This window comes from Petaurus breviceps, unplaced genomic scaffold, assembly GCF_028583685.1.
Source record: "Petaurus breviceps papuanus isolate PSGF00001 unplaced genomic scaffold, PetGlider_PUasm1.0 140, whole genome shotgun sequence".
Lineage (NCBI taxonomy): Eukaryota > Metazoa > Chordata > Mammalia > Diprotodontia > Petauridae > Petaurus > Petaurus breviceps.
This window is the reverse complement of record NW_027185698.1, coordinates 32,568,505-32,585,175: the sequence shown is the minus strand read 5'-3', so window position 1 is coordinate 32,585,175 and position 16,671 is coordinate 32,568,505. Positions and strand designations below refer to the sequence as shown.

At 40.2% G+C, this 16,671-nt stretch overlaps 1 protein-coding gene across 1 annotated transcript in view; it reads right to left on the bottom strand.

Annotated features, from left to right (window-relative positions):
* Positions 1-556: 556 nt before the first annotated feature.
* Positions 557-16,671, bottom strand: part of WDR1 (WD repeat domain 1) — a 61,847-nt gene continuing 45,732 nt past the window's right edge. Inside the window, exons 12-15 of the mRNA XM_069069849.1 lie at positions 13,097-13,207; positions 10,436-10,609; positions 6,796-6,940; positions 557-1,601 (exon numbers count right to left, since the gene is read on the bottom strand). Of these exons, the coding sequence (XP_068925950.1) occupies positions 1,495-1,601; positions 6,796-6,940; positions 10,436-10,609; positions 13,097-13,207 (537 nt within the window). The 3' untranslated portion in view covers positions 557-1,494. The remainder of the gene's footprint in view (positions 1,602-6,795; positions 6,941-10,435; positions 10,610-13,096; positions 13,208-16,671) is intronic.

Sequence of the window (16,671 nt, the reverse complement as noted above, 5' to 3'; positions counted from 1 at the left end):
GACACTCCTTAGCTCCGTGACCCTGGACCACTCACAATGAGCTCAATTTTCCCATCTATTAAACAGGGATAGTAATGTCCCACTTAGCTAACAGTAAGCATGTTGGGGGAATCCAATGAGATTAAAGTGCTACACAGTTAAAACCATTTTCTTTACAACAGAAAGTCCTGGATTGGCCTTACAAAATTACAGCTACAAGGAACTTCAGACAACATCTAACCCAATCCCACCTTTTTCAAATAACATCACACAAGCTAGTTAGTGTCAGAGGCAAGACCAGAATCCAAGTCTCCTGTGCCCCTTCTGGCCCTTCAATTTGCAATTCTCTGAGGAGAATGGCATCAGGTTCGGGTTAGAAAGGCCCAGGCCCATCATCCATTGCTGCCTTGACAGGAAGCTAGCAACACACAGTGCAGAAAGATACTCAACTTCTCATTCATTCCCAAGACCACAGTCTTTAACTCAAACTTTGCCCTAACAACTACAGAAATTCATCCACATTTCACATTTGTATTTCTTACACAATTAAAAAAATAAAATTAAATAAAATCCCGAGTCATGGTGCTTTATACTTACTTTAATTTCTGCACTGAAAAAGAAAAAAAACGTGAAAATTACCATAGATTAGCTTACAGTGATTTCATCTTTGTACCCTCAAAGAAAAAGGCAAAGGAAAGACATTGAAATGGGGACCAGTACTCACACAGTCCAAAAGATAACAAGGTGTCTAAAAATCCAAAGAAGGCGCCATTATCATTAACAGGCAACACTTTTAAGTACATAGGAAAAAAAAAATAACCACGTTTGCATCTTTAAAATGAAGCACAAAACCTGATGTGAAATACATAAAACATTTATTAACGTAAATACATTTATTTACGTAGGTACCCCATCTGCAAAGGGGGGAGGGATTCTGAGGCATCGCTTAGGTGCAGGCTTCTCAGCCATACGATGAGCACCCGGGCAAAGTCTGGATCACAAAACTCATGAGGAGTTAGTACAGAAATGTTCTGTAAATCAGGAGGATGCTCTCATGGAGTCAGAATGCCCGAGCGTCTGGCTGGCTGGGCAGTTAAAATAGTACTGAGAATGAGCGCTCCCCTTTTAAAAACTAGGCCTCGATAGGCTGTTCCTTCTGGAATGTTTAGCATAATAAAGTTTGGGTTTTTGTGTTATTTCCCCCTCCCAAGCTCCAGATATAATGTAAGTGCTTCTTTTTTTCTTTTTTTTTTTTAATGTGCAAACTGTTACTGGCTAAAGCTTTCGAAATACATTAACAGATATGAACACCCTGTAAAGATAGGAGGATAATGATAATTCATATTTTCCCCTCCCCTTCCTCTTCTCCCACATTTTTGGGTGGGGGGGGGCGGGGACTGGGAGGTGGAGGGGGCGGGAAGGGAGGCATTACAGAAATAAAGGACATGTCTCGATGAAGTAATTCTAAGTCCCTGATTCGGTCCTTCCCAAGAGAGGGCTTGGTGGCTGGGGTCCCTAGTAGGAGATTGTCCACTCTTTGACAGAGGCGTCGTGGGAGGTTGTGACCAGCGTATGTTCATCCAGCCAAGCCAAACTGCTCACGTGATGTAACCTATGGGCATCTAGGAAAAGGAGAACCTTGTTTTAGGGAAGGAAGCACACACAGGGGCCTGACGGCTAAGCCTGGACGGATGTCATTCAGGGGTATAATAGCAGCTCACATTTCTCTGGTTTAGAAGGCACTTTCTCATAGCAAACCTGGGAGGAAGGTCCTACAATGCTTTATGAATCCTATAAAATGGGGGATGATGAGAAGATGAGATGTTTATGCTAAGTATTAAATAAGTACATTTTAAAGTCCTTTGCAAACCTCACAGCACTAGCTATCTACAGAAAGGCTAAGGTTTATCATCATGAAAGGGTTTCTCTTGGCTTGCAAACATTAAGTGGGATTACAGTCAATACTGAAGAATCTGGGGTTTCCCTCGTCTCTGTCCTTTGACGGAGATTACAACTCATCTCTGAGAGCAACCTCAGAAATTAATTAACTTGACCAGTCATATAGTATCAGATGGGGCTTGAATCCAGATCTCATCAACACAAAGTCCAGAATTCCACCTAACCAGGTCACACGATATTGTTCCCTTATAATTTGTATGGAAAGATCACTGGACGACATCTGAGTCCTGGTCCCACTCACTAATTCTATGACTCCCAACAGGTAACTTTACCTGTTTTTGCCTCAATATTGTTCTTCTATAAATGAGCAATGAATCTGTACTACCTACCTCACAGTGTTGTTGTAAGGAAAAGTGTTCCATACAGCTCAAATTGTTACAGAAATGTAAACTATAATTTTCCATGCTCCTGAGAAAATCAAATCAATTTCATTCTGTACTGACCACCACCATTTTGTATAACTGCCTAAGCCATGCTTCTTTGTTTGCGTTAAGTTCAGAAGTCCAGTTTTCTTGTAAACTACTGTTCTTACACCAAGACCTGTTATCTCTGTACCATTACTATTCTTGCAAAGATCCAGGTGGATAAAGTCAGCTTACTCTAGCAACAAGGAAAAGAATAGCATCCCTTCCACCAATAGACACCAGATGACTTAATTCTTCCTCCAGTCTAAAGACTACTCTATTTTTATCCACTTTCCCTAAAGCTTAATTAATCTTATGAACTTCACCTGAGGATCTTTTGGCTTGTAGAAGAGTTAGAGCCCCATTTTATTGGTAACTGCTAACCTTACCAATAAACTGAATGTGCTCACAACTTGTATGCCTCAGTTTAATTTCAACTGCTATAACTGGAACTTCATTTTTGCCTCAAGGGGTTAATATACAATACCTTAAGACATGAATATCTGTTAGTCTGGAAAGTTATAGTAATGAGTCACTGTTAACATCTAATCACTATGTGGAATTCCAGAATGTAATTTTTATACCAGGATGAGTTTTAACTTAAGGAGAAAAGGATGTTAAGTGGTTTTTTTTTTTTTGAAAGGAAGGCCTGGTAAACTTTTTAAAATTACTTATTGCAATAACACAAAAGAAAGAATAACAACTATTTCTAGTGTTAAGTAATGATTAGTGAAATTTGCTATGTGAGGTAAAAATGTCTTGGGGCTATAATTCGATAATGTTCTGAGTTTTGTATTCAGGTATGAATGTCTTAATTATCATTAAGCCGGTAATCCACTATTCCAGGGAAATGCCATGAGCTGCTCAAAGAGAGTGTAATTTGAGATCTGCTGCACATGGATGTCTGTTTCTGGGAAAGTTGAGATGACTCTGGCATGGGAAAGGCAAGAATCTCTTGACTCAGTTTCCCTACTGTGTCATTTCCTTTTTTTTAACAGGACTGTTTCACACCTGGGTAATCCTGAGCCTGGCAATGATACCTTGTGAATTAAGAAGGAATTTTGCTCTATGACTGACTGTTCCAAACAGTACCGTGTTTCCCCGATAATAAGACACTGTCTTATTATTTTTTTTTGGACAGAAAAACACCAGAGGGCTTATTTTAATGAACATTCACAGCAATTTTAATAAACAGGTAAATGTGAACAAAAAAAATGTACCTTTATTCAATAAGCAAATCACTGGGGAAGAACAGGATGACGCGCTGACTGCTGCAGCTCTGATTGGATGCAGCTCAGAGCGCGGCGTGCGTTTCACGGGAAGGGGGGAGACAGTGCATACAGAGGGTACCATAATGTAGCGTGTACCGCAGGGGATCACCACTACAGTAGCAATCTCAATAGGGCTTATTTTCGGGGAAACACGGTAACTACAGCTCTAACTTGAAATCAAACGCAACAAAAGATACTTTATCCTATTATGCCTCTGTTGAGTCATTATGTACTCTTAGGACCCTAGAGGGATCAGTCTTGATACAGTCACACTATGTCCCAGCTTCTTCCTTTCATAAAGTTATTTTTTAAAAATAAGTGGATCTAGGGGCAGCTAGGTAGCACAATGAATAGAGCACCAGCCCTGAAGTTAGGAGGGTCTGAATTCAAATCTGGCCTCAGACATTTGATACTAGCTGTGTGACCCTGGGCAAATCACTTAATCCCAACTGCCTTGCCTTCCCCCCTCAAAAAAGATGAAAATAAATGAATTTTATTGCTGTAATCTTACTATTTTCAATCTAAATTTATATGCAATTCCGTATCTTTAGCAACTAAGTAAATAAGTTCTTGGACATGCCACTCCCTTGATAATAGGTTATATATGGGGATAACATCTTTGGGTGGGGGAGACTGGACAAAAGGAAGGTGGGGACAGGAGGGAATTTAGACAAAGTTCAAAAATCTTCTAATAAGACAAAGATATAAAAATTTTTTTTAAATAAATGAAGTAGCAAACTTTAACAAAACATAACCAGACTGTTTTCTCTAAGAACTAGAGTATATAAATGTTTATAATTAGCTTCCAAATGTATCTAATGGGATAAGTTCTAAAAAACAGATTAAGGAATCTATGTGTAAAATTGCATTATAACTATGAAGAGAGTGAAATTATTTTCCTATTTAAAGTATCTGTTTGATAATTTTTAAAGCCAGAATAGTCCATTTTATAACTTAGGCCCTCCTCACAAACGCTTTTTAATATTTGTCCTTCCACCTGTTGCTGGCAGTGACTGTATCAGGTACAAGGTTTAGGTCAGGGGTGGAGAATCTGTGGCCTCGAGGCCACATGCAGCCTTCTAGGTCCTCAAGTGCAGCCGTTTGACTGAATCCAAACTTCACAGAACAAATCCCCTTAATAAAAGGATTTGTTCTGTAAAACAGACTGTCAAAAGGCTAGACTCAAGGACCTAGATGATGACAGAAATGGCAAATGATATGTAACAACGCGAGTTCTCTGAAGTTTTGGATGAACTATGGGTTCTTGACTGGATACTCTTCTTACAGCTGTATTGTTAATAAGATCAGAATCATAAGACTTGAGTTTTTGGGTTTGTTGTTTTTTTTTTTTTTTTACCACATGAGCTTGTTATTGGAAAATTTAGGGGCTTATATTAAACTGTATTAAGTAGTCTTGTTTCTGGAAGATTCAAGTAAAATTACCTAGGATTCTCTGCAAGTGAACCAAATATATATAGGAGGAGTCCCCTTCAGAGCTGTCCCGACAATGAGGCTTATTCCAGAATGTCCAAGAGAAGATGGTTCCAGGGACCAGATGACTACATGGGACATCTGAGAGTCAAGATGAAATGTGCTTATCAAATGGACATTAGGAGTGGGTTACCGGAATACAAGGGAACTGGATGTTAATTAATATTGATGATCGTTATTGTATTACTTGGGTTTTTTGTTTCATGATATTTGTGGTTGCTAAGTTTTCTTGGCTACTTTGGTGACAGGAAAATCTAAATTTCCCCTTTTAAATTAGTCCTCAGTGAGTTGTCCAAATAGTATGAACTCTCCCTTGAAACTGGGGAGTTGGCTTGGGCCTTGGCTCAGGCCTCATGTGATGCCACCTCCTATTGTTCAAACAGCTTAGCAAAATTCTATTTTTTAGATATTCTTACTGCAATTCAGGGAAGGGTTTGTGATTAAAATTAATCAATCTTGTTCTTACATTAACCAGTCAGAAGAAATTGTGATAGGCCTACATAAGATCCAATGAATTATAGCAGAAATACAACTATCTCCCCCAAATGACCCCCAATAGAATTCTTCTTGGTTCACTTGGCTGCAGGGAAATGGCCTATTAACCATTCTTGGCAAATGGACTCTTACTACTCCTAGTTTTATTATCCTTTCTAGACTTTGCCTTAATTGCTATTAAATCCTGTTCTAGACTGGCCCCAGAAAAATTTATGGTAATGTGCACTGCTAGTAATGGCTGTGTTAAAAATCTATTAATAAGCTTATAGATAAGTGATCCATGGGAGACACTGACCAAAGAGGAGAACCAGGAAAACCAAACTGATTTCATTTTGCAATTGATTCTATTCTGTACCAACCATTGATATTTTATATAGCCGCATAAGTAATGTTTCTTTGTCTCTGAGTGAATTTCAGAAGTTCAGTTGTCCTGTAAAATCACTGTTTTACCTTTATCTCAAGGAGACCTGTACCACTAGCTATCCTTGCAAAAATACAAGTAAACATAATCAGCCTGCCCTAGTGACAAGGAATAAAGTCTCATCCCTTCCAGCAAGAGGAACCAGCTGACTCAATCCCTCATCCTGCCTACAACGCTGTTCTATTTTTGAACATTTTCTATAAACCCTAAGAAGTCTCTTTCGGTTTGCGGAGGAGCTAAAGACCCCTTTTACTGGGAAATGCTAGCCTTGACAATAAACTGAATGTGCTCAGAACTTTGTTGTTTTAGTTTGCCTTAATTTCAACCAACATACCACGATGAGGAACCAAATGGTAGCTTCATCGGTACTGAGAACTTCCTGTAGGATAACAGCCCACCTAGCTTGTCCCTCTCTGTATCACCTGGCTATGCAAGTTGCTTTTAGTCTAAGAATTACTACACCCCAAACTCAGGGATATGCTAGAAACGGCCTGTATCAGCATGAGATTTGAGTGCTAAATTTTCAACATGAGGATTTTCACCTCAAAAATCAGCAAATGCTACAAACTACTCAGGGACTGAATGTTTTGTCAATTGTTCCCAGATATAATAGTGACAGAGAAAATGTTAATAATAAGTAAACTTTAAAAAGTGTCACGGACATGTTTGATTTTTGTGTTGGAGAGACGGTTGCTAAATACTTGCCAGTACACCCTCTGTCCGCACTATTTGAGACCCCACTGCTGGGTACCCCTGTTGACTGTACATAAATTACCTTGGATCTTGACTCTAGTTTCTGGGTCACTCAGGGTCCAAACATAGACCATCATGTCCATGCCCCCTGAAGCAAAATGTTCATTGTCTGGTGACCAGGCGATGCAGACAATTTTTGCGTGATGTCCATAAAAAACGTTGTTCTCCTACATAAGACAAAATAAAATTACATGTGCTTGTGTCAAAGGTGTCTGCACCTCCCAAGAGGGTCTTGGGTCCTAAAATATTTAAATGGTCAAAGTATATGAACAGGCAGATTTCAGAGGAAGAAATTAATAAGCATATGAAAAAATACTCTAAATCACTATTGATTAGAGAAATGCAAATCAAAACAACTCGGAGGTACCACATCTCACCAGTCAGATTGGCTAAGACAACAAAACAGGAAAATGATAAATGCTGGAGAGGATATGGAAAAATTGGAACACTAATACATTGCTGGTGGAGTTGTGAACTGATCCAGCTATTCCGGAAAGCAATCTGGAACTGTGCCCAAAGGGCTATAAAAAAGGGTATATACTTTGACCCAGCAATACCACTTCTAAGGTTGTATCCCAAAGAGATCATAGAAGTGGGAGGAGGACCAGTATGCATAAAAATATTTATAGAAGCTCTTTTTGTGGTGGCAAAGAATTAGAAATCAAGGGGATGCCCATCAATTGGGGAATGGCTGAGCAAGCTGTAGTATGTGAATGTAATGGAATACTATTGTGCTATAAGAAATGAGGAGCAGATGGACTTCGTAATAACCTGGAGAGACTTATATAAACTGTTGGGTGAGAAGAGCAGAACCAGGAGAACTTTGTACACAATTACAGACACAATGTATGTGTGATAACTAACTTCGATAGACTGGGCTCCTCTCAGCAATGTAAGGTTATAAGACGACTGCCAATCATGACGGAAAGAGGTATCCACATCCAGAGAAAGAGATGCAGAGTCTGAATGCAGATTAAAGCAAACTACTTGCTCTCTTTCTTGTTTTGTTTTGATTTCTCTTACCCACTGTCCATTCCATTGGTTATAATCCTTGTTTACAACCTGACTAATGTTTAATGTTTCATATAGATCCTATATTTGATTGTATGCTGCCATGGTGGGGGGGGGAGGGAGAGAAAATTTGAAACTCAAATTTTCCTATCTGAAGTATCTGTTTGATAATTTTTAAAGCCAGAATAGTCCATTTTATAACTTGAGTACAAACAGACATTCCCATCCTAAGATGAGACATCTTTACCTCACATAGCAAAACTCAAAGGATTGTGGAACTGAACGTTGTAAACTAAAAGTAAATAAATAAATTAATGATAATAAAAAAGAATGTAAGCAGAAAAAAATACTTCCTCATTACATGTAAAAAAGTTTTTTTAACATTTATTTTTTTTTAAATTTTGAGTTCAAAATTCTCCCACCCTCACCCTTTGGGAAGGCAAAAGCTTGCTAATTCTTAAGCACCTTAGCATCCACGAATCAGCTAGGGTGAAGGCATCTTTAAGAATCAATTAGAAATAGCTGTGTGACCTTGGGCATGTCACTTAACCCCAACTGACCTCCAAAAAGAAAAAAGAATCAATTAGAAAGACAAAATGGAGGTCCACTGAGGGAAAGACATTCTGGTCACTTCTCAGATAACTGCCTATAGAAAGGAGCCAGGAAATCATCTAGTCTAAGCTCTTTATCCTACAGACAAAGCAGCCAAGGCCCAAAGAGATTTAATAACTTGCCCACGGTCACACAGCTAGTATGTCAGGGGTGGGATTTGAACCCTGGTCCTCTGACTCCAAAATCAGGACTCTTTACATCATGTGACACTGCTTTTTGTACAAAAAAGGCTAGTGAAAAGAACTGATGATAAAAGGCACCTATCTCTTCTTAGCAATAGGGGAAAGAATAATTGCTTAGATCACCATGCACAGGACTTGGCTAAGTCCTAGAAAATCTCAAAGTCTGTAACTGAGCAACTCAGAATGTGCCACAACTTGGGAACAGGATTTTAGTGGCCATACCCATCTGGTCCAACCTCTGGATCAGCAGAAAGAACACTGGCTTTGGAGCCAAAGGACCTGGGATCCAAACCTAGCTCTGCCAATGGGCCTGGGTCTGCTCCACCTATAAAACATATAGGCTGAGATGGCCTCTAAGGCCCTTTTCCAATTCTAACATTCCAGGATCCTATCGGATTATTTGGGAGGCGTGCTGTAAAAAGGATCTTGCTTACTATGTTATTGCTATCACCAGAATATCCAGTACAATTATCACAGTATTAGTACCTATAGAACCAAAATATAGTACTAGTTATGAAGTTACTTCCCTCATAGCACTAAATGGTATATAAAGTGCACATTACTGACAATACTATTAAGAAATCCCTTTTCCTAAGTGGAACCGTGTCCATCTATACAGACTCACACTATTCCCTCTATGACCAGCAAGGGCATTTGGAAGGGACAGGTCTTCACTGTGTGCACCAAAATTCAGCACTGGCTTTTCCACTGAGTAACATAGTTCAAACCACCCCTCAGGAACATCTAGTTCTAATTCCCTTATTTTGTGGATGTGGAAAATAAAGCCCAGGGAGGAAGTGAATTAGCTAGACATATAGTGTCAAAACAAGGCCATGATTTCTAATTCAGGACTCTTCCCATTTTTTCTATTTTTCACACTGCCTCCCTGTTCTTCCTTTCTTTCTTTTTTTTTTTTTAAAGCAATCGGGGTTAAGTAACTTGCTCAAGGTTACACAGCCAGTTATTTCTAGGTGTGGTGCTAAGTATCTGAGCCCGGATTTGAACCCCAGGTCATCCCAACACTGGAGCCGGTGCTCTTACTCGCTGAGCCACCTGGCCATCCCTTGCCTCCCTGTTCTTTCATCGTTTCACCACTATACATATTACCTCTCTGTTCCTTGAAGATAGGGGACTGGCCTCCTATGACTGCTACATATTTTGTTTATTCAACCACCAGACACTTAAGTGTCTTCTATATGCAATGCACTAAACTGGGTTTTGGGGGGACAGAGAGATAAATAAGAAATAGTCTCTAAACCCCAAGGGCTTAAGTGCTAGTAAGGGGAAGATTCATTCATTCAAGGGTCAGTTACTAAAGGCTTCTTTTGCACAGAACACTGGGCAAGATGCTACGGGGAAAAATGAAAATGTAGAAGACACATTCTCTCTCTGTACTCTAAGAGTTTAAGATCTGGGGTGGTGGTGGCAATAGGCCTCATTTATTTAAGAAACATTTCTCAAAGGCCCTTTTGTGCTGAGTACTAAACTAGGTGCTTTGTTGGAGGAAACAATCCTGTTCTAGTGAACTCCAGGGGGAGATAAGCAATGTATACATGTCAATATAAGAAGTCCTCATAACCAGTACAAAGTGGTAAGATCAGATGAAACAGAGAGCAGGTACTAAGTCATTGATGAATTCATTAGACTATGGCCACGGGACTGATTAAAGCCTGCCGGCTAAAGAAGAACTGAACCTTGGGTCTCACTCAAACCAACTGGCCACAGGATGAATCCACAGCCTGGAGTTTCAGATTAGCTGTCTTCCTGCACAGGAGGAAGCAGCCCATGCCAACACCATCTGTTTTAAGCACTTGGGAAGTGGGAAAAGAAAGGCCATGGCCAGTTGCCATCCCTTACCGAGTAACCGTCAGCCACGCTGAAGACTGTGACCACTTTACTGGCGTCACAGACAGCAAGGAAAGCACCATCGTGGGAGTAGGCCAGGTCTGTCACAGGCCCCTTGGCCTCAAGAAGCTTGTCTTCATGTTTCAACGTCGTTCCTTGGATCGAGTACAAACGGACATTCCCATCCTAAAGATGAGTTAACAGAGAGGATGGTAATGAAAAAAGCATAACCAGGAAACGATTCCCTACCCCGGATCCCGACGGGAGGTGAAGGCAGAGGAAGAGGGAAGTAGGGCAAAGAAAAAAGGGGAAGGAATTCCCATAGCTAATAGCAGTTGAGTTCTACAGTACACACGTCTGTCCTCCACCTGGCAGACGATCAGAGCCCTGATCCAAAGAGGTAAGTCATCAAAGTGCCATGCCTACTTTACAGTTAAAGAAGCGACGTCCAAGGTCATAATAACGACACTAAGCATTAACAGAGCACTTCAGAACTGTTATCTCATCAGCCTCTTACAACAACCTAGGGGAAGTACTGATACCTCCATCATATGCAGGAGACAGACATGGGAAGCTGATATCAGAGCCTGGATCACAGAGCCTTTAAGTATCAGAGGCTAGATTTGAACCCAGAGCAGCCAGGTTTTAGTGCTTGATTCACTGTGCCATTTAGATGTCCTGATGGTAAAATGGAGACTAGAACCCAAGTACTCCAACTTCTAATATGGTCATGGACCTAAAGGACCCACAAAAGACGAGACTAGGCTTCTAGTAATCAACAATGAAAGAAAGTCATGTCAAACACAGGCACATAGGACTCAGTCAAAGAAAGACAATGGGCTGTAGTCTACCTTGCCTCCCTGGGTTTGTGGCAAACAGTTAAAAATAATTCTCTCTTTAGATAGTTAAATAAAAGGAATGTGCTTATCCCTTTACAGGAAAGGAAAACCAGACAGAAGAACAGATTTTAGAACTGTCTTAGCCAGGCAGGTGGCTTTCGGGCCATTATCTACCTTCTCTAAGCAGTAGTTCCCATGCAAGAAATGGGAATGTTTTCATTACCTGACTCACAAGTTTGCTGTGTGGCTCAAAGGAGAACACAGATGCAGTGTTCTAAAATTCTAAGTTTATTATTTTCTTCAACTAAGACACATACTCTTTGGTTTAAAGGGGGCTTTTCACTGTTTTCATGCTGGGGATCTATCCCTTATGATTGCTAGACGTTCATTTATTCAACCACCAGACATGATACCCATTCTCACTTCTCTCTGACGAGACCCTTCCCCTACAACCTGGAATGCTACCTCCCTGCCTAGCTCAATCCTACCCATCCCTCAAGATGCCATCTTGATAGCTCCCTTCATGGAAACCCTCCCTTTTTGGATACCCTCCTGTGTTCGCTGGAACACTTGGTGCTATAACTTTGCAGACTTCCCTCACTTCAGTTGGACAAAGGATATGTATATTCTCTGGGTATGCCTCTAGGCACCCCCCTTCCCCTATCACATACCATCTAAGAGGTACTCAACTGAAACCAGTTTGATTGAGAGAAGAACGAGAAGGGGAACAGAGGCTTGGCATATTACAATCCCAAATGTGTGATGAGCCCATTGGGTCGGAGTAAGTAGTTCAAAGGAAGTTTTTAAGAATGTGTAAGACAAATAGGGTGAAGGATGCATAAAGGGGTAATTTTATATGTTGCTGCACAAAGGAATACAGTGAAAGTGTAATAAATCCCAGGAGTCTGGATTCAGTGCAATTCCCATTACGTGTCACGCCAGAGGCTTACTGACCTCTGCTGAGCATATTAATACAGTAAACAAGATTGCCAGGAATGGGCAAAGTGACTAACCTGCTTATAACAAGTGTGCTTTTTTTTTTAAAGGAACCTCAAGAGTCTTTCTTTAAAGCACCAGCAGTCGGCCTGCCAGTATGGGTGTACTAGATGCTTATCTGTTCTTTAATACCAACTTGGGTACAAAGTCCCAGCATCTCATTAGCTTTAATCTCTTGCCACAATTAATGCTGGAAATAAAACTGCATGCCTTTAAAAGACAAATTTAGTTTTAACTCCCCCATCCAATTCTGTCTGATGGACTGTGGGATTTCACTCCATTTTCTCAACATAACCTGCACCCACCCTAATTCTCTATTCATTATGTTGTGAGAGTGACCTCAGGTCCTGAAAGATTGGGCTAGCCCAACCCAAGCTCTGGCAGGTCCTATGTGAAGCTGGAAAGGCTGTAGAATGCAGAGAGCAACCTTCATCCAAAGGCCAGCTTCCCTAAGTCCAGAGAGGCTCATGAAAGGAAGGTTGGCTGGTGACCGTGGGATACAGGGATTCTAGTCAGGAAACTGCCAAGGTGTGGAAAGGGTGGCATCTATAACCCAAACCACACAAAGGAAAATCAGAGGATAATTAACAGCACCTGCTTCCCATGGTTATTGTGAGGAACAAATGGCACAGTGTAAATGCCACCTAAATGTTAGCTACTACCACTATTACCTGTATAACATCTTTCTTAAATGCTGTCTTGTTAAAGGTCAGTCAGTCAGTCAACAGGCATTGATTAAGGTCTCATGATGGGCCAAGGCCCTGTGCTAAGCCCCGGGGATATTCTAAGAAGGGGGTAAGATTGAAAGGTGACAGTGAAGATAAACAAAGATTCCTACTGCTCCGCCCACAGCTGCAGTGCTTCCAGACGGGTGCACAGCCACAACCTCTGGCTCATAGCCTGGATCGTCAATACTGAAGCATTTCTTCTGATCCTTCATTAAGACAATCTACAGGAAAAGAGAAATAGCAAATTGAAGAATTTTCTCATTTTGCTCTGAGTCCAACTACAAGGTCAATGAATCTCAGCCAGAAAATCTACACTGTCTGTACAAACCTATGCCGATCCTTTCTGTTTTCCTGAAAGAGGAGGAAACTCTACAGTCAGGAAACCTGAGTTCAAGTCCAACTATTCCACTTCCATTAAGGAGCTGTTCACCAATCACGCAGTAATCACTGAGTAGCAACTACACAACAGGTACCGTGCCAGGTGCTGGGGATACAGAAGACAAAAATGGGACAGCTCCTGCCTTCAAGGAGCATATAAGGGACTGCTTAGCAAGACTAGCAGCAAGCAGGAGCTTCTTCCACTTTCAAAGAACTAAGGTGTGAAACCCTCAGCATCCCCTAAACCAGATGTTCCCAAAGTAGGTGATAACCCCTGAAATGAGGTGGGGGGGGGGAGCGGTAGTAACCTAAGGTGCAATTTGGGAGTGCTGAATAAAAATTAAGGGGGTGCTGGAAAGAGAAAATAAGAAAATTTTGAAAAATCATCCATATGTGTTTCATCTGTTTTTTAAGTTGTAGTGATTACATTATCTTCCAAATACACAAAGTGCAAGTTACAACTGATTAGTGGTCAAGTCCACCAACAGGTCTTAACAGGCAGACGATCATCTGCAGAAATATATGTGTGTAATGACTTGTTTATGATATGATACTATATGGTTACATATGTAATAGTGCATCATCAAAATTTCAATGCAGGAAAAACCCCACAAATTTACAATAAATTATTAAATTTAAGATGCATTGTTTTTTTAAAAAACAATTTTTTGAAATGAAGCATATTAAAAAAAAATTAAAGGGTTAAGGAAAGTAGATTTCCAAGGTGGGCGCTAAGCAATTTTTTTTTTGAAAAGGGGGCAGTGGGCCAAATAAGTTTGGGAAGCTCTGCCCTAATCCCACAAAGACACAACCCAGAAGCATAGTGGAGTACAAAGAGAATTGGGCTGAGAACCAGGAGACTTGGGTCCAAACCCTTGGTTCTATTAATTACGATCTTTGTGACCTAATCAAAGTTACTTCTCTCTTCTGGGCCTGCTGTGAGAGGGCTTTTAAGTTTTTAAAGCACTTTACACACATGAACTCATCTAAGCTTCATGACAAGCCCAAGGAGGGCACCTTGGGGATTACCTAGTCCTATTCCACAGATGAGAAAATCTACCATTAGAACTGCGTAATGACTTAAGTTTTAAAATGTAATGTAATCTATATTTCATTTTTGCTAAATATTTCCTGATTACATTTTATCTGCTTCAGATTATGCTGGGGAGTGTTGTGCTTGGTAACTCTGGGTTATGAGACCCTAGTCACCCAGTTATCAAGGTTGGTTCAGATTCAAGATTTAAATCTAGCTTTTCCTGATTTCAAGCATACCACTCAGCATGCTATGTCACACTGCTCTGATCTGTATAGAATATGAAAGGCCTGGACTAGCCCAGGGGTCCTTAACCTGGGGGAATCCACGAAGTTAAAAAAAAATACAAATCAATATATCTATACACACACACACACACAATCTTAACAATACAACTGGCTTCCTTTGCAAACTTCTGTATTTTAATTTTTGCATTTCAAAATATTTTTTCTGAGGTGGTTTCCACGGTCTTAAGAAACCCCTGGATGTAATGATTTTTTTATGATATCCTCCCTGGTGCTAATATTCTATGATCCTATTTTAAAAAATATATAAAACAAATGTATAATGTATGTATGACCACAAGCACTTCATCTCCATAAGTGACGCAACGGGAGTATGCACACGAGCTGATTAATAAAGTGAAGGCCATACACAGAATGGAGTTAGTTTAATGTGAGAATCAGAGAACCAAGCAGATTCTATCTTATCAACTGCTGACTCCATCTTGTGCTGCCATGTGCATTCTCCTTCATTTTGTTATTTTTCTGCTATACATCCTGGGAAACCATATTATATAAGCCACATATTGTTTCATAAATGCAGGTGGATGCAATTAATCAACATCTTTCCACTTTATGAATAGTAGAAGACCCTGAAACCAATTTGTCCCCCTCCCAACTCTACCAAAATTCACTCTCTCCTCCTCCCAACTGGAAAGTTCCTAATTTTTCCTCCAATTAGGAATCAGATTACCTAATTTTGTATCCTGGCTAATTGTTTTATTATAATTAATTGGTCTTATTTGATTGCTTCTATGTATAAAGATCTGCTTCACTCTGTATTCAGGGTCTTTAGATTGACCGGGGAGTCCATGGACCCATTTATTCTGACTGCCTAGCTAATAAATTACTTTTGCTTGGACTGTTTCCTTAGTTAATGTTAATTCACCACCACAGTATGTGTATCTTGCTCTATGCTGTGACTGTGCTAAACACACATATATGTGCTATAATATATAAATGTGCTATATATGTATACATACATGTATATGTATAACGTGTGTGTCTAAGTGTGCACTTACCCCTACACCTCCATGTCTTTCTATCTTGAATTCACCTCCCTAAAAAGCCAGTTGCAAAAGTAGTTTTCTCTATCAACTATGAAATGGAAACCACTCTCAAATTGCTGTGTACTTTTCCTGAGGAGGGGGGACAAGTGCCTTAAGGCAGGCTGATTCCAGGCTGCTCCATTTAAATGACCTCTCACTATGCAGGCTTTCTAAAATGTCCATGGTTCACTGAGGGGGAATGCTGGTCTGAAACCCGAGGTTCACTCCTTAGGGGCTGAATAAGGTGCCAGCTGCTTCCCTCTTCACCCTGCCCCTCAACAAACAGGATTTCAGAGTTGGAACACCACTCTAACTCACAACTGGAGAAAGAATCCCCACATATAACATGTTGACAAGGAGACATCTAACCTTTCCTTGAAATTCTTCAGTAAGGGGGAACACAAGGGAGCCCACTCCACTTTTAGATGGTTCTAATTTTTAGGGAGTTCTTCCTTCTATTAAGTTTGTATTTTCCTAGAGTAAGTGGCAAGGCTAAGGTTTGAACCCAGGTTGGCCAAGGACAAATCCAATGCACTTTCTCCTCCTCCACACTTGCCCTGTAACCGTATCTGCTACAGAGGGGAAAAACCAGCCCAAGGTAACTCATCTTGGGCTCCATTTAAAGGGCCTTAGAACAGGGGTTCCCAACCTTTTTTTGGTACTTGTACCCCTGGGCTTTCATACCATCTGCTCATTCAATATGAAAGGAATACTTTACCATGTACATAATTTATATTTCTTTTGAACCACTCTTAAGAGCACTAAAATGTATATATTAAAGGTTTTTGCAACTGTATTGACTAAAAATCAATTTTTAAAAATATTAAATTCAAAGTTAACTTAAATTTGACAAAATTTAAATTAAATTTGTAATATATATATGCAACATGTGTGTGTACACACACACACACACACACACACACACACACACACACACACACACA